This window comes from Typopeltis vanoorti, chromosome 16 (assembly GCF_054136105.1).
Source record: "Typopeltis vanoorti isolate ZY-2024b chromosome 16, IOZ_Tvanoo_1.0, whole genome shotgun sequence".
NCBI classification, from domain to species: domain Eukaryota; kingdom Metazoa; phylum Arthropoda; class Arachnida; order Uropygi; family Thelyphonidae; genus Typopeltis; species Typopeltis vanoorti.
In genome coordinates, this window is record NC_143564.1 from 55,565,394 (window position 1) to 55,589,098 (window position 23,705).

Below are 23,705 nucleotides of genomic sequence, written 5' to 3' on the forward strand. Positions count from 1 at the left end.
GTATACTCGTAGTTAGTAAACCAGCTACACAAGCCAGCTACGAGTATACTCATATGATGCTTACCGCCGGCAACGAGATTACTGTACTGACCTTGAAGAAGTGAAATTGCTCGGCGTACGGGAACAAACTATGCCAAAGTAGCGTGGCAGCGAACGTGTTAATCATGCTGTAATTAATAATGAAAAATTAATCAGCTAAAATCATAAAGCAAGAGTAATTCTTGCTTTATGATTATGGTTTTTGTATTACATACAAAAATACTGTTGGTGGTGATGGGTGGTAGATGGAGTTGATAGTAACTGTGTAGTAGGAGAAACAGTCACGTGTGTATGTGTAGCAGAGTGGAGTAGAGTGCCCTCTAAGGAGTGGGGCACTTGGAGGGCACTCTACTCCACTCCTTAGAGGGTATCATGCAATAATAATAATAATAATAACAATAACTTTCTTGCTCTGCAGAGTCTTCATTTGCTAACCCTTTCTTCCACCACCTTTTCGTCTTCGTTATCAACCTCCAATACCAAATCTTTAGCTCATAGCACTATCTTGTCACCACTCTCCTGTAAGGGTTGTATTTATCAAATCCTATTATTGTATGAACATATATTTTCAGCAGCTTCTTGCAGCCTCTTTCAAACACCATTCATACATTCAGCATCCATGTTCTTTGTACAATGCAAGATAATGGATAAAATCTCCTTTCCAAAAATCTTTTAGTGTTTTCTCACTCTCAGTAACAGCATAGCTTGAGCAAAAGCATTTCCTAAATGATATGACTTGAAGTCAGCAATAACACCCTGGTCCATGGGTTGGAAGAGAGGAGTGAGATAGTGTTTCATGAACATGTTAATTGGATAACCACTATAAGTATGAGTGGTCATAAGTCACATACATATGACATATGCCATAAGTCAAAGAATGACTGTGTATCCAGCAATGGAAAAATAAATTACATACATAAATAACCGTTACTGAACACTACTGGCAGCTGAAGAACATAGGACAGAATTTGTAGTTTTAAAAACAAACTCATTGTTGGTTTTTAAGAATTTAGGCTTAGGCTGGTTTACATTCATGTTGTACTTTAATGGAATAATTTACAATACAGAGAGAAATAATTAAACAACAGATTTAATAGATCTCAATATTTCATTTCAGTCATAGTGACATCATCAAGAATACAATGTTAAAATTATAATATCACACACAAAAACACAGATGAAACAATAAGTGGAAAAACTTAGATAGAATAAATAAAGACTAAAATTATGAGGGGCTCTCTCTCTCTATAGACATTTTTGGCTAGCCTTAGATGTTAGGCAGGAGGCCTAAGAATCAAAGTTTCCCAAATTTTGGGAAGTTTAATACAACCATATTTATAAATGGTTGTATTAATATTTATAAATATTAATTATTACATATTTATAAATTGGCATCTACCCTAAGATTAGGCTGGGTTTTAAGTTTGCTGCAGTTTCTAAAAAGCATCTTGTGAATGCCAATACATGATTACAGCTGAATGACTATCTGGGAGGTTGTAGCTCAAGTTATTATTTAGATTAACAGGATTGAAGATGATTTCTCTAGATTCCACGATTTATCTCTCTAGTCCATCATTGCAATGGAAGATGTTAGTAGATTTTTCCCAGCAGACTTTGTGACTTCGGTTTTCATCATTAGGATTAGCTGAGAAAAGGATATGACTTGATAATGCACTGGCTCACTGTCTCTTGTAAGTAATGTCCCTCATGTGTACTTAAGTTGAGTTGATGATGACAAGGTTTTGGGTGGCTTATTAAGAAACGGATCTTTGGAAGTGGAGTGAACAAGGTTCTGATATTGTATTTTCTTAGAATGTTTGCTAATTTATGTGAAGCTGTACTTATGTAAGGAATAGATATATTGCCTTTGAATCTATTTGTTTCTTCTGAGTGATGTCTAGGAGGATTAAGAAGGAATTTGTCAATGATTTTCTTGGAATATCCATTAACTTCGAAAGAAGTTTTCAGATGGTTTATTTCTGTAAGAAGTTCATTTGGGTCATCCAGAAGAGAACGGGCTCTATGTCCCAAGGTGGAAATTATTCCAAGCTTATGAGGAGGAAAGTGATGGGACTGACTATGCAGATGTTGGTATGTGTGGGCTTTCTATATGTTGGTATTTTGAGTTTACCAGAAGAGTAAGTCAGTTTGACATCAAGAAAAGGCAAGGAATTGTCCGTTTCAAGCTCGGCAGTAAACTTAATACTTTGATGTCGGCTATTGAGATGTTCAAGGAAAACATAAGGGAATCATGTCCATGGCTCCAAATAATGAAGACATCATCTACATAGCGTTTCCAAACTGTAGGTGTTAAAATAAAAGAAGAGATAGCCTTGGTTTCAAAATCCTCTAAGTAAATATTTGCGAGTACAGGGGATAAAGAATTACCCATAGCCAGTCCATGATTTTGTTTGTATATATTATCTTGAAATTTGAAGTAACCGGACCTGATGCAATGTGTAAGCAAGGCTAACATTTTTTTGGATAACTTGTCCTTGAGTAATGTTAGGACTTCATCTGTTGGGACATTAGTGAAAACAGAAGTTATGTCCAAGCTAGCCATGATGTCATCTTCATTAACTGTAATATCCTTGATGTATGTAAGAAATTCTGTGGTATTTTTGATAAAGGATGGTGACTTGCCTGAAAAACGTTTTAGGTATTTGGCAAGGTATTTTGAAAGGTTGTACATCGGAGAATTGATACCTTCTACAATTGGGCGTAATGGGGTGTTTTCTTTATGGATTTTAGGAACACCATATATGCGAGGAATTAATAGATGGAGAGAGTGTGCAGAGATAAGCAAACGTTTCAGGATAATTCAGTTGTTGTTTTTAATAAGTTGTTTGTATGATTTTGAAGTTCACGAGTTGGATCTCTCTCGAGTATTGCATAGGTATCATTATGTAGTAATTCAAGCATTTTATTTTGGTAATCTCCAGAGTTGAGGATGACTGTTGCATTTCCTTTATCCGCAGGAATGATAATTATGTCTCTGTTGTTTTTTAAACTTTTAATAGCTTTGCATTCTGTTGAAGTAATGTTATCTGCAGGTGGTTTTGCGTTATTGATAATAAAGATTGATTCAATACGTAGAAGTTTTGCATCTTGTGGAGGGAGAAAAGAAGTAGCTTTTTTCTATTTTTGTAAGTAGTGTCTCCTTTGGCATTAATTTTGGGGAAGGAATAAAGTTTAGACCATTACTAAGGATGCTTTTTTCTACATCTGAAAGTATATAAGAAGATTTGTTGATAACGACTTTGTCAATATTGATGTGTGGTTTTGAGAAGTTCCTATTATTTTGTATTCTTTTTAATGTTTCAAATTTACTTATAAGATTTACTTTGTTATTATATTGTATTGTGGCTGCTTGAGATTCACAGTATGTATTAAAGGTATGGCAACTTTCATTATCAAGAGATTCTTCCAGTTTCTCAGCTATAGTTCTTTTTTTATTGAAAAGAAAAGCGAGAGTTCGTTTAGTATCCGAGATTCTTTCAGACAGTAGGTCTAATTTAGCTTTATGATAGCTTCTCTCGCACATTCAGTTGTTATGTTTTCTTTAAAGCACATATATTTAGGAAAGACAGCGTGATATTTGCAACGTTTCAAGAAGACCAACCTGTTGATGCTTAGTCCAATCCTCTTCAGTGTCTTGTTGAAGTTTCTTTTATTATTAATAACAGAAGCCTCGTCATGAGGGTTATAGATCAGTGGTCACCAAAGTGGTCGATATCGACCCCCAGGGATCGATATAAAATTGTTAGGGGTCGATTCGGGCTCAGTGGTCGATAGAAAAATATAACACATCATTGTACGGATAATATTTAATTTGGTTACCTTGAATTATCTCCATCCTGAATGACAACGCAATTAAGAGTGAATCGTGGGAACAGCGAGATGAATAGGACCTGTAAGATGGAGCAAGGTCATGAAAATAGTTACAGAGGCCAATCAAGTAGGACAAAATGACGTATTTACCAACAAGCATCATTTTTGCATATCCTATTATAATTATGTAATAGTAAAATAGAGGGGATCGATAAAAAGTCAAGAAACTCTTGAAGGGGTCGACGGTCCAAGAAGTTTGGTGACCCCTGTTATAGATGAAAGAATGATCATTAACTCGGTTAACATACATATTTTTATAAAGAATGAATGACTAGAACCGAGATTTAAGTAAAAAGGTTTTAATATAAAAACACGACTATTTTCAGCTTGTAACAGCCTTCATCAGGTGACATTATAAAAGAAAGAAAAAACACTAAAACACTGAAGCTCAAATAAACTATGAACATCATAGAGAGTCTCTATACATAAATGACACTAAATCATTGTGGTTGTATTCAAAGCTGTTCTTTCATTAGTTGTATTGTTGAGAAAGTGCGTGCTAGTAGCATCTCGTGAACGCCAGTACATGATTACAGCTGAATGACAATCTGGGAGGCTGTAGCTCAAGATATTATTTAGATGAACAGGATTGAAGATGGCTTCTCTAGATTCCACGATTTTTCTCTCTAGTTCATCATTGCAATGGAAGATGTTAGTAGATTTTTCCAGCAGACTTTGTGATTTTGGTTATCATCATCATTAGGATTAGCTGAGAAAAGGATATGACTTGATAATGCACTCGCTCGCTGTCTCTTGTAAGTAATGTCTCTCATGTGTTCTTCCATATGCAATTCGACAGATTTGTCTGTCTGCCCAAAATAAGGAATATCACAATCACACAATATTTTATATACACCAGGGTATTTGAGTTGATGATGACAAGGTTTTGGGTGGCTTATTAAGAAACGGATCTTTGGAAGTGGAGTGAACAAGGTTCTGATATTGTATTTTCTTAGAACGTTTGCTAATTTATGTGAAACTGTACTTATGTAAGGAATAGATATATTGCTTTTGAATCTATTTGTTTCTTCTGAGTGATGTCTAGCAGGATTAAGAAGGAATTTTTCAATGATTCTCTTGGAATATCCATTAACTTCGAAAGAAGTTTTCAGATGGTTTATTTCTGTAAGAAGTTCATTTGGGTCATCCAGAAGAGAATGGGCTCTGTGTCCCAAGGTGGAAATTATTCCAAGCTCATGAGGAGGGAAGTGATGGGACTGACTATGCAGATGTTGGTATGTGGGCTTTCTATATATCGATATTTCTATATATGAAATTCTTACAGAAATAAACCATCTGAAAACTTCTTTCGAAGTTAAAGGATATTCCAAGAGAATCATTGAAAAATTCCTTCTTAATCCTCCTAGACATCACTCAGAAGAAACAAATAGATTCAAAGGCAATATATCTATTCCTTACATAAGTACAGTTTCACATAAATTAGCAAACGTTCTAAGAAAATACAATATCAGAACCTTGTTCACTCCACTTCCAAAGATCCGTTTCTTAATAAGCCACCCAAAACCTTGTCATCATCAACTCAAATACCCTGGTATATATAAAATATTGTGTGATTGTGATATTCCTTATTTTGGGCAGAGAGACAAATCTGTCGAATTGCGTATGGAAGAACACATGAGGGACATTACTTACAAGAGACAGCGAGCCATGCATTATCAAGTCATATCCTTTTCTCGACTAATCCTAATGATGAAAACTGAAGTCACAAAGTCTGCTGGAAAAATCTACTAGCATCTTCCGTTGCAATGATGAAGTAGAGAGAAAAATCGTGGAATCTAGAGAAATCATCTTCAATCCTGTTAATCTAAATAATAACTTGAGCTACAACCTCCGAGATTGTCATTCAGCTGTAATCATGTACTGGCATTCATGAGATGCTACTAGCACGCACTTTTCCAACAATACAACTAATGAAAGAACAGCTTTAAATACAACCACAATGATGTAGTGTCATTTATGTATAGAGACTCTTTATGATGTTCATAGTTTATTTAAGCTTCAGTGTTTTTTCTTTCTTTTACAATGTCACGTTACAAGCTGAAACTAGTCGTGTTTTTATATTAAAACCTTTTAACTTAAATCTCGGTTCTAGTTATTCAATTCTTTATAAATATATATATATATATATATATATATATTTATTTATTTATTTTTTTTTTTTTTTGTTACATGGTTTGGAAACCTTGTTCTAGGAAACAAACATGAAACTTGTTCAATCTGGCTTTTAATAAATACAACAACAGTCTCACACCAGGTGATGAAATTGATTTCTTACCTAAAGACAATCATGAATATCCATCATGATTGTCCATGTCTGGATTCAAACACACAGCATGCTGTTTGGAGAATGGGTACATTTAACCACTCAGCCAACCAGTCTGGCAGCCTATCCTTATACTCAACATTCAAGTCCTGATACTATTTTAGTTACATGTGGTATCATGATCCTCTCTAACAGTCTTCTTATCTTCAACACATTTTAAAAACTAGAAATGGGCACAGTAGTGTCCAAGTGTGACTTAATGAATGCTTTATACAATGGAACAACTACATTCTTAAACCATATTTGTTGAACATGATTCTCAATATAATGACAATCCTCCAAGTGAACTTCTCGTCTGTTGCAATATGTCACCTAAACTCTGGATTCACTCATCTCCCTCCACCTGCTGGATCAGAATTCCCTCAATAGAATACATTTAATTTCATTTCCTCTGGCAAAGTGCAAAATTTGATACTTGGCAAATTAAACTGGCATACTCACACAGCAATTCCACTAACCCAGACCCTTAAACTCATACATAAGTAATACCATACTGGAATTCTTTGTTATTACCTTCTCAATTCCACATTGTATACAAACAGTTCAGTATCTCCTTTCAAATCCTGAGCTACACTACCTTTAAAGACACTATATTCAGCTACATAAGTCATTTATTCAGACAATATATTCAGCTACATATATATATATATATATATATATATATATATATATATATATATATATATATATATATATATATATATATATGAATGACTATAAATATAAATGAATATAAATATATATATATATACACCCATGCCCATACCATTAGTATAGTATGGATTCCCATCCCCTTCAATTTTACAAATCTGTTGTATGGTATTCTATTAAAAGCCTTTGTCTAATCCAGAAAGATTAATGTATGTATGTATATATATATATATATCTTTGGCCAGAAAGAAATCAGAATAATCCTAAATAAATTGGACAAAAACAAGGCATAGAGTTCTGATAGTATTCTGCCTACTGTGCTAAAAACTTGTGCTGCAGATTTAATACTTATTCTATATTGCCTCTTCAATCTATCCTATTCAACTGGCATCTACCCTACAGTATGCAAGTGGGCCTACATTCAGCCCATTCAAAAGAAAGACAATGAAAGTTAACCAACGAACTATCATCCAGTTGCTTTCATGTCTGTTATTTCAAAAGCTATGGAGAAGGTCATCAATGGCAAATTTTTCAATCATCTGGAGCCTCACCACCTAACTGGTGACCAGCAACATGGATTCTGCCACTCTCAATGTACAACTGATCTTCTGGCCTTCACTACCCACCTCTGGACTCGAGCAATGCCACATCCAGCCTTACCTGGCACAAACACAACTCAGTCACAGCTTCTACAGTTGCTGAAAAATTGTGGTATATTTTTTTACTCAAGGCACTATTTCTCACCTGTACAGTTGCTAACTCTGTACAAATTCCAAATCCCACCCACCCATGAAATACATTTGGGGCAGTACACCAAAATACTCTCTGATTACTTGCTGCTATCTGGAAGATGGTAATATGGTTAACTGATGATTCCACTCTCACAGACTACTCCAAATTCTCTCTCTCTCTCTCTCTCTCTATCTCATAAACATTTCATTCTGCTTATGCCTATTCTACAGATACTTTAATGGGCAGTGCCCTCCTCAACTGGTCACATTCATTCTTCAACTTTCTTCCAAAACAATAAGAACAAAACTGCTGGTCAACAAACCCATTTACATTCCAGCTCCAAACTTTCCAAACAAACTTCTCTGCCTCCTCTTTCATTCCATCTACCCCTGTTCTTTGAAACAACTTCACTCACTCTGTCTTCCCCAAAAACTATAATCTTCAGCTATTTGAGAAAATTGTCAACAGATTGCTCCTTACTATTTCTTCTTCTTCTTACTTTTTTTGTCCACATCAGTGCCTGGCAAGACCTATAGCATATCAGTGTTATATGCTATGGTTTTGCATGTGTGTGTGTACACGTATGTATCTGTTTACAACTTATGATGTATGCGACTTTCAAATACTTGTACTTAACGGCGATCCTATTAACACGTTCACCAAATACCAACTTTCTCCTGCAGCCCATGGACCATAGCATTACTGCTGCCATTACAGGCATATTGTTTAAGAAGAAAAACTTTTCATCAGGCTATTACTGCTACTGAGGAAGAGAAACCCCTCAAAGACTTTCAGAAAGAATATGATATCTTGCAGATGCAGCAGAGAGTGAGTTGACAGTACAATGTATGAATGGCATCAAAGGCAAAGCCTTGCAAGAGATTGGTAACAAGATAGTGCTGCTATATAAAGAGTTTCAGGTTATCGATGAAATGAAGAACAATTTGTTGGAAGCTGAAGAAGAAGAACTTTAAAATAAAGACTTTATAGACATAACAGCAAATAAAGTTACAGAAAAAGGAGGAAGCAGAGTATGCCCAAAAAGGTTTACAGTGAAAAAATTAGCAGAGGCATTTGCCTATGTTAATAATGCAGTTTGGCTGTTTGAAAACATAGTTCCCAACATGGTGAGAATTAGCAAACCAGAACAGAATGATGCAAGCCACAACTGTTTGCTACAGAGAAATTTATGCAAAAAAGAAAAGGAAACTCATGCAGATTGAGTTGGATGCAATGTACAAATTTTTAAAGAATTCCATTCCTGCTGATCTCTCTCCTGATAACAGTAATGAATCAAGACCATCCAAAATTTATGCATCTAGTGAACCATCCTCAGAACAATTTATTGCAATTCCTGAAGCTGAAGAATTTGTTATTGATTACATACCCTCCACTGCCTTTCTGGTGAACTTCCCAATTAATAAAGCAGCAGCTTAGAAAAATTACTCTTGCTCCATGTGTTTCTATCTAATTATTTTACTGTTAAGTGCACATAAGCACTGTACATTCATGTTTTTTTTATTTAAATATAACATAGTATCAGGTACAGAAATTTTAAATTAATTTGTAAATGTATGATTTCACTATAAACAAAATTAGTTTCAAAATATAACAAAACAGGCCGACACATGTTTTATCATGACGGCATGTTTATAGTTCATACAATGATTTCTAACTCAGGACTTCTTCAGCTTATGAAAGTTTGGTTGACACAAAATCCTATCAGCCCATCATAAGTCTAAGACTTATTGTGTGTCTATATGTATATATATAATGAATTGAATGATGCACATCAGGAAAGGCAGAGAGTGCTTTATTAAGAACATCAATGAAGAAATTGGAGAAAAATAGGAAGCCAAGAAATTGACTTCATTTATTTTATAATCATCATCATCATCATCAAAAATAGGATATGATAATACTACATGAAAAATTTACATCACTACCAACTTCCTATCTACAATTTTCCTCCAAATCAGTCTGTTACTTGTCAAGACTCCAACATTATCAGATCTTATATTTCTATCATCTAAGGCACTTTGTACCATATCTATCCACCTATATCTTGGTCTGCCTCTGGGTTGTTTTCCTACCAACCTGGCAGAGAACACTTATTTTGCTAATCTTTCCTTGCCCATTCTGTTTAAGTGACCATACCACCTAGGATTAGCTCTGCTAATGCATTCCTGGATGCTGACAATATCAAGTTCTTTCCAAATATCAATGTTTTTATGATATTGTCATTGAAGGCATCTGTTCATGCCCCTAATCTTTCTCAGGACTCTCATATCTGCTGTCTCTAGTCTTTGGTCAAGTGTTTTAGTTCTGACCCAGCTCTCAGATCCATAAGTTAAAACTGGTTTGAACACACTGTCTTGTATACAGCTAATTCAGTGTTCTGACTAATTTTCTCTTATTCCATATGAATTTATTCAATTGACTTCCTACCATACCAGCTTTGTTAATTCTGTTGTCTATTTCCATATTTAATTTACAATCTTCACTAAAAATCGTGCATAAGTAGCTTAAATGTTTTACTTGTTCCACAAGTTCTCCGTTCACAATGCAGTTGACATTTTCAATGATTCTGACTATTTTCATTGTCTTTGCTTTTTTATTGCTGACCTTCATACCACATCTATTACAACAGTTATTCAATTTAGTCAGGGAATCTGGCAGACTTGTAGTGGATTTATTTAAAAGTATAACATCATCCGCATAAAGCAAAGAGCTGAGATTAAAATCTCCAATTTTGATATCAGGTTTAATACCACTTTCCTTCATAATGTGATCCATATAGATAATGAATAATAAAGTCATCAATGTACATCCTTGTCTGACACCAGATTTAATTAAACCATCTTCCTTTACTTCCTTCAATTCTAACTGCTGACTTACAACTCAAATAAAGACGAAGTATTGCCTTGATATAATGCCCTATTGACACCATATAACTGTAGCGTATTGAATAGCTTATCTCTTGGCACCTTGTCATTTGTCTTTACCAGATCGATAAAACTTAAATACAGATCTTTGTTATATTCCCATGATTTGATCTGATCCGATCCTGACAGCCTCTACTAGGCCTGAATCCAGCTTGTTCTTCACCAAGCTTTTCTTCCACAATTCTTCTCAACAGTTTGTCAAGTATATTTAAATAAATCTTACCAGGAACACTCAGTAGGGAAATACCTCTGTAATTCTCACATTCAGTTTTATTTCCCTTTTTATATATGGGTACTATGAGAGCTGTACTCCAATCATCGGGAATTCGTCCCTCTGTCCAGCCCTTCTGAACTATGCAGTGCAGCCACTGTAAGACCACTATACTTCAGCATTTCTGGTCGAATATCATCTACTCCAGCTGCCTTTCCACATTTCAAGCCTTTGATGGCTTTATCTACTTCAAGTATGGATATCTATCCCTAACTGTATGCCTGTTGAGTGTTTTTTACCACAGTGCTCTCATCACTGCTTGTTTCATTTAGCAATTTTTCGAAGTAATTATTCCATACTTCAAGGATATCTTTTTCTCAAGTTTTCATGTCACCTTTATCATCTCTAATTCCTTTTACAGCACTCTTTCCTCCATTTCTAAACTTCTTCAACAACCTCCAGAATATTTTGCCACCTTGTTGATATTTATTTTCTATGTTCTTGCCAAAGTCCTCCCATGACTTTTGTTTAGCTAGTTTTACACAGTGTTTAGCTATCTTACATTTGTCTCTGTATTCTCTAAGAGAACAAACTGACTTATTCACCAGGAACTTTTGATATGCTTTCTGCTGTTCCTTCACTGCCTCTTTAACTTCCTGTGTCCACCATGGAGTTCTGATTTTTCTATTCTTGCTGACAACCTCACCACATGCCTCTCTGGCTGAATCAATCAGGGTTTTCTTCAAGGCTTGCCACTCAATCTCCAAGGTTTGATTCCTGTTCTCAAACTCTTTCATTTTTGTTTCAATAATCTTTGTGTATTTTAGTCTACAGTTCACATCTTAGAGCGCTCAACTTTTATTCACTTTAAAACTTTCTTACAAGTCATTCTTTTCAATATGAAATTCAATTTTATCCTGCTCAAGACTAAATAGTGATCACTTCCGATTTCAAATCCTCTGTACACTCTGGTGTCCTGCACTAGGGAGAAAACATCACCATCAACAATAACATAGTCAAAGAGACTTTTCTTATTCCTTGCCTCTTCTCTCCATGTGAATATGTGCACATTTTTATGTTAGAACATTGTGTTAGTAATAACCAGTCCATGTCCTGAGCAGAAATCCAACAGGTATTTGCCATTATTATTAGCTTTGCTCTTTTCTCCAAAATTTCCCAAAATATATTTGTTTCTCTGACAATCATTTCCTACTCTGCTATTTAGATCCCCAACAAGGACCAACTTTTCCCTTTTCATTGTGTCAGTTGCTTTCTCTAAAAGCATCAAAAAATTCCTCCACCTCTACCTTAGTAGAACCTTTTGTGGGACCATAGGCACAAATAAGTCTCATTGTCCAAGTCCCCTTTCTCATATTTGCCCACATCACTCTACTTGAGATTGCCTGCCATTCAAGAAGATTAGCCTCATATTTTTGTGTTGAATACTATGGCTACTCCTTCTTTTCCTTGAATGTCATTGCCTGAATATAACATTTTGTATTTATTGCTCAGAAAGATCTCACCAGTTTTTGTCTTTTTTGTTTCAGTCACTCCTATTATGTCAATCTGGTACTTATCTAATTCTTCAGCTAGCTCCATTTCTTTGCCATTCAGGCTTCTTATGTTGATAGTACCAATCTTTAACTCTGGTGATGTTGGGTTGGGGTGTGTTTTCAGATTTGTTCCAGTAGACGACTTTTTGCTGTTCGCCCTGGTTCCTTGGCAAAAACAACGGGGGGCCTTGTTTAACCGGACAACGCTCCAGCCGGCATGAAATTTTGCCATGTTGTACCATTATTTTGTATTTTGGTTTAAGCTAATAAGAATATAATTTGGTCGGCTAAATCCCAAATTGCCAACCCATCCTCATTCATTCAGTATCCAGGTAGATACCCAACAGGGTGCACCACGAGAAGGTGAGGATTGGACATTAGGTCAGAAGCCCTGGTCAGTTCTCTGCATTCCTTTAAAGGCTATGTAGATGTCTCCTCTCAGTTATACAGCTTTGACCCTTAAACACCCAAATAATAATAATAATAATATATATATATAATTGCTTTGGCAAGAGCCCACAAGACATAACTGCCATTTGAACATCATGCAAATTTCCTACTTTTGGTCTTTTCAAAATCAATTGTAAACATGTTAACAATATGCTTATAATTATTTCAACTTTAGGATAAACAGAAAAGAAAGATGGAAATTTAATGAAACCCAACTAGTTTCCTTCATTCTTCACTTTTACAACCTTAGTACACTTCTTGATGCATCAATGCTTAAATAACAGATTGCTAGCCTGGTTGGCTAAGTGATTAGTGTCTCCACACTCCAACTAACAGGCTGTGGGCTTGAAACCTGCCACAATAATGGATATTTGTGGCTGTCTTTAGGTCGGAGAAGAATCTCATTGTCTGGTGTGAAACCACTGTCCTGCTTATTGGAAGTCTGAAAAGACATGAAAAAAGTTCCTCTAGAGCAATGATGAGACCCACGACCCACAGGCAGCATGCAACCCTCCAACTACTAACTTCTGGCCTGACAAAATGTTGCACTTCATTTAGCTGAAGTGTAAAAAATGTTAGCATAAAGCACAATGTGTTATCAATGTGAAGCACGCATTAAGAAGTCACGTGAAAAATATTTGCTCACAACGATAATTTCCACGATTGTGCCATTTGCCTCTGGATTTTCAGTCACGCATCAGCAGTTGTACTTTAACGATATATGAAAGTAGTTATATGAAATATGAAAAATATATGATATATGAAAATTTGCGGACGATTAATATATTAAAGTATTTAATATTGTTTTTGTTGCGGTCCTCATGGAATATTAGATTTTCGATTGTAGCCCACTCAAGAACAAAGGTTGCTCATCACTGCTCTAGAGCATGATTTTTTGATTATATAAAATACATAAAAATATATATAATTAATAAAAATAAAGGAAAAAATCCTTTAGCCCAACTATGGTACTAATGCACTATAAGTAAGTTTGTAACCGTTCGTGGTGAGAGTCAGATAAAAAAAAATAAAGGACAAGAATTTAAAGTGGAATGGGAAATAAATTGTTTTACTTTAATAAGAATTGTTTCCATGATCTATTTGGTGCATATGTTGGATCAGAAGACTGAAAACAATAATCCGACCAAGGAAATGAGGCACAAAAATCATGAAAAGAATTCCATGTGGTTTCTCATGGACAAGAGTGGCTGCATGAGTGTTTCTCCATAGGAGGGGAGAAAACTATAATATGAATTAAATAGAAGAGAAATAATAACAGTAGTTAATTAGAAGTGTCAGTTAAAAATAGAATTACTCTCCAAATTTCAAGAGTATTTGGAGAGTGGTTAGGGTTATCTGGAGGCCTTTGAAATGTGGATGCTGCAAAGAATTATGAGGATATCATGGAAAGACAAAAAGACAAATGAAGAGGCACTAGAGATGGTAGGCATAAACAGGAGCCTGATGAAAGAAATTAAAAAGAGAAAAGTCAGCTATTTTGGACATTTTCTGAGACATAACTGCCTACAAAGGACACTTCTCAAAGGAACTGTTGAGGGAAAGAGAAAGAGAGGAAGACAAAGACTGGAGTGGATGAAAAATATAGAAGACTGGACCTATCTCTCATATGAGGAATGCAGCAGAGAGGTGCAGAATAGGACATGGTGGAGACACATGGTAGTCAATCTCCTGGAGGGAGAAGACACCTGACAGGACAGGAGGGTTATCTGATATTCTACAGGTAAATGAACCAACTTCTCAATATGAACAACAACCAACTTAACCTATATCCTTAAACTCAAACCAATAGACTGTTCAACAAGACTGTTTTAGAGTCTCCTTTACAAAGTGGCACCATCTTCCTTCCTATCATTTCTCAGAAACTTTCCTTCTTGCAAACATGATAATATGTCCTTTCAGGAGGTTTTAAATAGCCTTTTTGCCAGGATACATCAGTGGAGTTGCTGCTTTAATGTTAATAAAGTAGTCTGTGAGGTTAGTGAGTGGCTATGCGCTTCGCAACCATATGCTTGGGAAAGGAGTGTCCTGGGTTTGATTCCCATCGCTGACGTGAGGAGCTTAAGGATCTCCCCCAGACATAGCCAAGTTAGCCGGTCTTGGGTGTGGACTGCAGGGTTTTTCTCACCAAGTTTATCTGGGGTTTTTCCTCCAGCAAGCAGGCAAATCGGCCACATGAACATGCATCTACAGACATAAGACACACCGGGAGGCATAAGGCTAGCCACCTTATCCTCAGGACAGGTACGGCTTATAGGGGCTAAGAATAGTTCCGTAACAGGCCACTAGGCCTATTACGTGAAGGAAAGAAAAAGAAGTACAAAGTACTTTGGTATTATAGTATTATACTTTGGAGTGCAGAATGTAAGGTAGAACTGTACTCCAGGAGGTGAACAAGATTCATGATCTGGGAGACTGTCCATAGGGGCTTGAAATGGAGAGGGTATATTACCAGAGTTAATAATGAGTTAAAAATAAGAAGGTGATTGTACCAATTTATAAGTTCATAGAAAACTGGACACAAATTTGGTCAGCTGGTTTGCATAGTAATATTGAAAGTCTTTAGAAGCTTCAGAGATTATTGACTAGAACAATATTAAGATGCTGAAGTGTTGGTTGTGGAAGAAACTGAGGAAGTATAAATTCAGGAGTTAAGACAGCAAAGAGATGATGTGACAGAGTGTTTAAACTGTTTGGGAATTTTACAGTAGGAATGATATATGGAGTGGGGGTGGGAGACAATATGAAAGGCCATCCCTGGTGTGTAAAGGTATAGAGTGAAGAGGTAAGTGGAAAGAATTTCTCTGGGTGAGGTGAATGTATTAAAATGTGTTATTTACAGTGTGATAGGGATATCGTAGTTGATGAAGTCCTCCTGCAATTAATCTGTCAACCTCATGGAGGTATCTTATTATTATTGATGATGATGATGATGATACTTTTTTTTTTTTTTTTTGCAGTGAGTTTCATACAAATTTTTCCGTTTTTTGTATAATGTGTTAATAATAGTTATTATAGATGATAACTTATAGTTTGCTGGATAAGATTACATTTTTTTTAACAACATTTACAAGATAACAATAAGTTATATAGATTTTACAATTTTTGCTTTTAACGTATTTAAGTGCTGTAACTACAGCACTTCAATGTAATATTTTTTTTTTCTGTTGATCTCAACTGAGATCAACAGAAAATAATTGAAATCAATCAGAGTTCAAAATAATAATAATAATATTAATAATAATAATAATATATCTTACCTTAGGTCCTTCTGGTCCTTCGATTCCAGAACTACCATCCGTTCCAGTTGATCCAAGGTCTCCTTTAGATCCTTGATCTCCTTTCTCTCCACTTGATCCTCTTGAGCCCTAAAATAGTATTTTATTTATGTACATATATTCCTTTATATATATTCATTTATTTATATATATATTCATAGTTCCTGCACTTGCCAAGCTCAACTGCCTAAACATCTCCTACTTCCCACTTGCCAGATAGAGCAACTTTTTGTGGTGTGCAAGATAGGATGTCAGAGATGTGATTGCCTGGAGGGACAACAGAAAATGTGGCTATGGCAATTAAGAGGGGTGAAAGGATGAATGAAATAATTGTGATGGTGTGCACGAATGACTTGAGAGGCAATGTAAATCGGGTGGCGAGAGATCTGAGATTCTTGCTTGAGGTTGTACAATAAAAGATGCAGAGAGTAAAGATTGTATGTGTGTGAATAGCATAATAGCTAGAATGTGTCAGAAGAGAGGATTGGAATATGTGGATGCTTGGAGGGCATTTGAGAACAGAATGGAACTGTATGTGAGAGACCACTTGCATTTGAATGAGGAAGGACGAAGGCATCTGGAGAGATTGCTGTTTTCTGAATGAGTGTGTCAATGCAGGGAAACTAGAATTCCCAGGGTGGATGGTAGCAGGGGTGACCTCTTGTGGGAATGGGTGCTTGGGGGGGAAGAGGGACGACATCAGGTAACACTTAGTCCAGTAGGGTCGAAAAGGGACAATAACAGGTATAGAAGCGGTGACATTTTTATGCTTTATACTAATGCCAGGAGTATCCGAATTAAAGGAGATGAATTCGTGGCACTGATAGCATCAGCCTGGCCAAAGATTATTGAGATCTCTGAGATATGGTTGATGGAGGATGATATAATAACAGGAATTGAAGTGGCAGGGTACAGCATTTTTCGGCAGGATCGGAAAAGAAAACGTGGTGGTGAAGTAGTACTTATGATAAGTGATGACTTATGTCCTCTAAGAGTGGAGGATTTGGAAGGCAGTGACACTAATCATTTTGAAAGCATATGGTGTGAGGTAGAAGTCGCCAAGACAGGATGTTTAGTGGGTGTTGCTACAAACCAGGCAGCACAGAGGGTGGGAAGCAGGAGATGTTTAGACAGTTGAGCTTGGCAAGTGCAAGAAGAATGACTGTTATGGGAGATTTTAACCACAACAATATAAGCTGGGAAGAGGAAAATGCAACTAGCAATAAGGGGATGGAATTTCTAGAATTCTTGAGGGACAAATGTCTTAGGCAACATGTAACAGATGGAACAAGAGGTTCAAGAGTTTTGGATTTGGTCATAGTGTCAGAAGAGCTGATAATAAGTGAGATGACATCTCTTCGTAGTATATCAAAGAAAAGGGAACATACGTGAAATTATAAGGCAGGTGATTATAATAGTCATAGGTATCAACTAGAGGCAGTTCTATGGAGGCCAGAATTGGAAGGCCAGGATATCATTAGTGCATGGGAAATTGTGAAGGAATATTTGTTAGCAGCAATAGTAAGCTGTATTCCAAGTCAAGAAGCAGACACAATTTGGTGTAAAGTGGATGACAAACAATATCAAACAGGAACTACATTGAAAAAGAGATTATGAAAGAGATATATGGAGAGGGGTGGAGGGCAGATACACGAAGAATATAAGACGCAGGCCAGGAGAGTGACCAGTATGGTTAGGATGGCAAAACTGGAATATGAGAAGAGATTAGCACTAAGATCCAAAGAAAATCCTAGGGAATTTTTTAGCTATGTGGCCAGTAGGAGGAGAAATGATTATGGAAGAATGACATTACAGGATAAAAATGGGAATAGAGCGACTGATGCAGAGGACATAGTGGAGTTGTTCAATGAACACTTTATTGGAGTATTTCATCCTGGAGAAAGTTTTAATACTAGAGGGACAGGGAAGGTTCAGGGTTTAGAGGTGCAAGAGAAGAGTGTGTTCCAAATAATGAGTACTCAGGATACCAGTAAAGCTGTGGGACTGGATGGTATTTCACCTAAGATTTTGAGAGAATGCTAAAGAACTGACAACTCCTTTGACCTGGACTTTTCAATTAAAAGTTGGCTATGGGAAAGGTGCCCGGGGAATGGAAAGAAGGTAAGATAGTGCCATTGCATAAGGGCGGAAGCAGACTGGAAGTGTCTAATTATAGGTCAGTTTGTGTGTCATCAGTAGTTGTTAAGATTTTGGAGATATTAGTGAGGCACTGTATACAGCATTGGGCAGATAAGGGTAATGTTATCTGTGAGAGTCAACATGGATTTGTGAAGGGGTGCTCTTGCTTTAGTAATATGCTAGCCTTTTATAATAAAGTTACAAGAGCAGTAGATGAGGGAAAGGCATAAACTGCCATTTTCTTGGATTTAATGAAGGCGTTTGGCAGGGTGCCACATAATAAGCTGATATTTAAGTTTCAGCACATGGGTTTAAATGTCGGGTTAGTCAAATGGATTCAGGATTGGCTGTCTGATAGGTATCAGAGACGTGTATGGTGGGATAATATCAAGGAAGCAGAAGGTTAAGTGGGGTTCTACAGGGCTCAGTACTGGGACCTGTATTGTTCAACCTTTATATCAATGACATTGTCAATGGATTGCAAGGGGATATTCAGTTGTTTGTGGATGATGAAGAGAATCTGGAAAGGATTATCAGTAATAGTGCTGATGTGGCAGTCCTGCAAGGATTTGAATAAACTAGACATGTGGGCAAATGAATGGGGGTTTCGGTTTAATGCAGCAAAATGTAAAGTCTTGAAGTTTGGATCCATCGATGGGAGGATGCATACTCGATTGGAGGAACTAAACTGGAGGAAGTAGGGGAGACAAGAGATCTAGGGGTGATGATTGATAGCAAACTGAAATTCAGGGAGCATATTGCAAAGGTGGTGAAGGTAACCCAGAGTACTGCTGCAATACTGAGAAGGACACTGACCTGCAGAGATAAAACAGTTATCATTCTGTTGTATAAGACTCTGATGAGATAACACTTAGACTATTGTTCTCAAATTTGGTCCCCAGGATTTGAAGGGGATAAATTAACTATGGAAACGATACAGAGGCAGATAACAGAGATGGTTGCAGGACTGTTCAATGTCAGTTATGAGGATTGACTGAGGGAATGCGGACTGCAGAGTTTGGTGGATAGAAGAAAATGAAGTGATATGATAGAGACTTTTAAACTGTTGAGAGGCAGTTACAGGGTAGAAAGGGAAGTTCTTTCACTTGGTGGAATGGTGGGAAGAAGTGATGACAAGGGGCCATCTCAGGAAGTTATGAAAGGAAGCTGTGAGCAAGAGGGTGAGGAGTGGTTTCTTTGCATGGAGGGTCGTTGAACCGTGGAATGCATTGCCTGAGAGAGTGGTTAGAGTAAGAACGGTCAATGAGTTCAACGATAAACTTCGTGTTTCCTAAGAACAACCTTCCATGATGAGTCTTTCTCCATGGAAGCCTGGATAATAATAATAATAATATATTTCTTTTATAATTATAATATGAAAAACACTATGTGAGATAATGCCAGCAATCTTCAGTGAATACAAAGACTCTGTAGAGGTGAAAAAATAATAACGAAGTTAAATATTACTTTGGTGATTTAATGGATTATTACAACACACTAAGTAAAAAATGATATACTTCACTATTAGCAATATATTGCCCATAGTTGCTGAAGAATGTTCTCAAGGATCATTCAGAGCGGGGTCTCAAAATGCATACAATATAGAAATGGGTAAGAACATGAAATAGTTTAGTCTACTATTGCTTTAATTGCACTTTAACTGCATGAAGGGCAGATGGTTTTGTTGTTATTTCTGGAAGAGGGTGATGGTTTCCCAGGTCTTTTTCAGATTCTTCTACTATGTCATCCAGATTTATCTGTCTTTTGCTTCTCTATTTTATTATCTGAATATTTTAAAGATTTCTTTACTTATAATTATACAGTAACACTCCGATTAATGCTCAGCATGTATTCCTAGAAGACAAAGTGCTAAACGAAACAGCATTAAAAGGGGTCATTTTAACACATAGTAAATAGGGATAGGGGAACACACAACCAAGAATAAACAAGTTTTACTTTACTTTAATTTTAAGTTATTTTTATATTAACTTGCAAAATATACATAACACAGAAATACAAAGTTTATTTTTTGAAACACACACTCATTTTGAATAATTTAAAAAAATGATAGTAATGATTAATTTTTAATAAACAAACAGAATTTTTGTTGATTTCCTTGTTCAATAATATCGATGATTATAACACATAGCGTGGACACTGTTTCACTGCCAATGAACAACTACAGGATCTACAGGGAAAACAAATGCACAGGACAAACACAGATTTAGGGTTTAGGGGGAAATTACAGTGCTACAACAAATTGTCACCTTTCGCTGATTGATTTGGGCTCAGGAATAATCATATTATATACGAATCAAGGGAAATAATCAAGGTAAATTTAGTGCTTTTTTTTAGGATTAAAAAAAACGCGTTATATCAAATCAGTGTTATCAGGGTAGTGTTAAACGGGGGTCTTACTGTACATATAAGAGGGTGTATGAAGAGATCAGAGGCTAGAGACATTTGCTAGTGCAAAGAGAATAAGAGTAAGTGTGAGAGAAGGGCAGGGAAAAGTAAGGGAGGAAGGAGGGGAGGGGGAGAGAGAGAGAGAGCAAGGGACAAACAGATGAGAGGAAAAAGGGGAAAATAGGAGTGAAAGGACTGAGGGATTGGAAGCAAAAACAATCAGGAATGCTAGTGAGAGAAGAATGAATGAATGAATGAAAAGCCATTTGGAGTGTCATGTATGGAGATTCAATACTTCAGAGGTGTACAGAGTAGAGCAGAGAGCCAGAAGAGTGCTTGCTGAAAGATATGTATGATGCTAAGCATTATGGGAATATCAATACCCAGACTGATTTTGAACATTATTGAGGTCACATCAGTAGAAGCTAGATGAGAACAATTTTTCTTTGCTTTATAATGATATGCATATTAAATAGTAAGCTATATTTGTATAAAACTACTGAACATTCCCATTCCCCACCCAACATATATATGGGTCCTGATCAATCCAGAACCCATATATATGTAAGCACAGTAACTGAAACAGGAATCAACTAATAATTTACACAAAAAGAAAGAAATCACTATTGCTCTGTCACTACCAGTGATTTTGAACATTATTGAGGTCACATCAGTAGAAGCTAGATGAGAACAATTTTTCTTTGCTTTATAATGATATGCATATTAAATAGTAAGCTATATTTGTATAAAACTACTGAACATTCCCATTCCCCACCCAACTAACCTGATCAATCCAGAACCCATATATATATATATAAGCACAGTAACTGAAACAGGAATCAACTAATAATTTACACAAAAAGAAAGAAATCACTATTGCTCTGTCACTACCAGTATTCTTCTTATTATTGGCTTAATCAAAACATTCTCTGAATTGTCTGTCCTATAGCTCCTATATGACAGCTTTCTATATTCAACAGTAATCCAAAATCTTCTGATTCGTAACTTTCTACTTTTGCATAATAAGTATATGTAATAATTATAATAATAACAATTAAGCAATAAGGATCAGCTAAGAGTCAAAGCAGGATAACTGGAAGGAGACTTCTACATAGCCTGTCAGGAATGAAGACAACTAACTAGGACTTCTAATCCAGTGCTCAATCTCCACTTTCTTTCTCATGGTGTGCCCATTATTAGGTATCTGCCTGAATTGAAAGATTGAAGAATATCATGAAGAAACACCGCTTGCAAAGTGTAAGGTATTTTCACAGGAGATGGAAAGAACTAGGTGTGAATGTGTCTAAATTCATGATGTTGAGACAACTTCACAAATTGGGCTCTAAATCACATGTGTCTAAGACAAAGCTACTTATGACTTTCAAGCAAAAGGCAGCTAGAGTGCAATGGTGTAAGCAAAGACTGTTGTGTGGTCAAGAGGAATAGAAAAAGGTACTTTTTAGCAAAGAAAGTATGCTTTGTGTGTCCCATGCCAAACACATATTCCATCAAGGAATATGTGTTTGGCATCTTAAGCAAGAAGCATTTAATAAAGAATGCGTGAAATAGTCAGTGAAATTTGAAACCTCTGTCATGGTATGGGTTTGTATGACCACATGGGGTACAGGTAGGCTGTGTATTGTGTATGAAAGAGTCATTTCCAAAGTGTACCAAGAAATTCTTGAGAACTTTATGTTACTGGCATCGGAAGATTTATGTGATGGTGATTTCCTATTTTAGCAAGATTCAGCTTCTTGTCACACTTACAAGGCCACTAATAGATGGCTCAAAGAAAGTCAAATCAATGTAATTCCTTGGCCAGCAAACTCACCAGATTTAACCACATCGATAATTTGTGGGGAATTATGAAGAAAGGTCTTCAAGAAATTGTCCCAAGAGACAAAACTGAATTTGTTTCCAGTCTGCAGACCATGTGGGCATGTTCTGATAAACAAGACTGAATGTAAACTGCTAATAAATAATATGCTCAACTGTTTACGGACAGTCATAAAAGCTAAGGGGGATGCAACAAAGTATTAATTATCATATTGTTTTTTCCCTTTGACTGTAATTTTTGTGCATTTATTTTTGCATTATTCTAATATTTTGAACCACATCAAAAATTATTCTAATTTTGTGAATGTTTTCAAATAACAGTTTTCTTATAATTTATATTATATTTTTGTGTATACATGGTTATATAATCTGCAAAGTAAGCAGATTTATATGATGCAAATTCATATTTGGTAATAATTATTTTCTATGCAATAAATTAGAATTGCAAATCATTCAACACATGTTCTATTATTCTCATTTTTTGATTCAGAGGTGTATATAGAATTAAAGAACTTTCTGCAATGAGCTATGACCCCAGAAGGTCTTGAAATAATTTATTACAGAGAGAACAATAAGTCAGGAATATTTAAAACCTAAGCAGTCAAAGACTGCCTCTAAACTTTTTGATTGCTAATAGTGCTAAATGGTAAATACAGAATACTTTTTCCAAAACAAAAAAATATTTTAATCTGTACTAAAACGGTGTTCTATATTGGAAGTTTTAGCCACTTTTGTCATGAGGAGCTTTAAGATGTAATACTTTCTTCAAAAAAATGCATATGCAGGCAGCTTCACAGCAAAGGTGGCTCAGGCTCCTTTTTTTTTTTTTTTTTTTTTTGTGTGGGGGGGGGGAGATTTCCTCATGCTAATCTTATGGAAGTAGATATAGCATTGGCGCACCCAGGGAGGAGGCCAAGGGGCCCTGGCTCCCCCCAAAAGAAAAAAATACTAGAAAAATTTCCAAAAATCTTTTCCTAATTAAAATTCTTTATTTTTTAATTTATGTTGTGTCGTGTCTTCTATTTCTATACTATTTATGAATTAGCAGTCGCATAAGGGGAATATCCTCTGGCTCTCGGGAATCACGGCTGTTGTGAACGCAAAGCGAACGAAGTAGTGCTCGGGCGATACTTTGCCCGAGTCAGGCCAGAGATCACGGGTATCATGTATTGGCTATCACTGCAGATGCTCAGTCATAGGTCGTATGCAATG

The 23,705-nt window shown here is 36.1% G+C and overlaps 1 protein-coding gene across 1 annotated transcript in view; it reads right to left on the reverse strand.

Annotated features, from left to right (window-relative positions):
* LOC150098029 (uncharacterized) overlaps nucleotides 1-23,705 on the reverse strand; it is a 995,665-nt gene that overhangs the window by 947,321 nt on the left and 24,639 nt on the right. Inside the window, exon 3 of the mRNA XM_090406661.1 lies at nucleotides 16,095-16,202. Within this exon, the coding sequence (XP_090262787.1) occupies nucleotides 16,095-16,202 (108 nt within the window). The remainder of the gene's footprint in view (nucleotides 1-16,094; nucleotides 16,203-23,705) is intronic.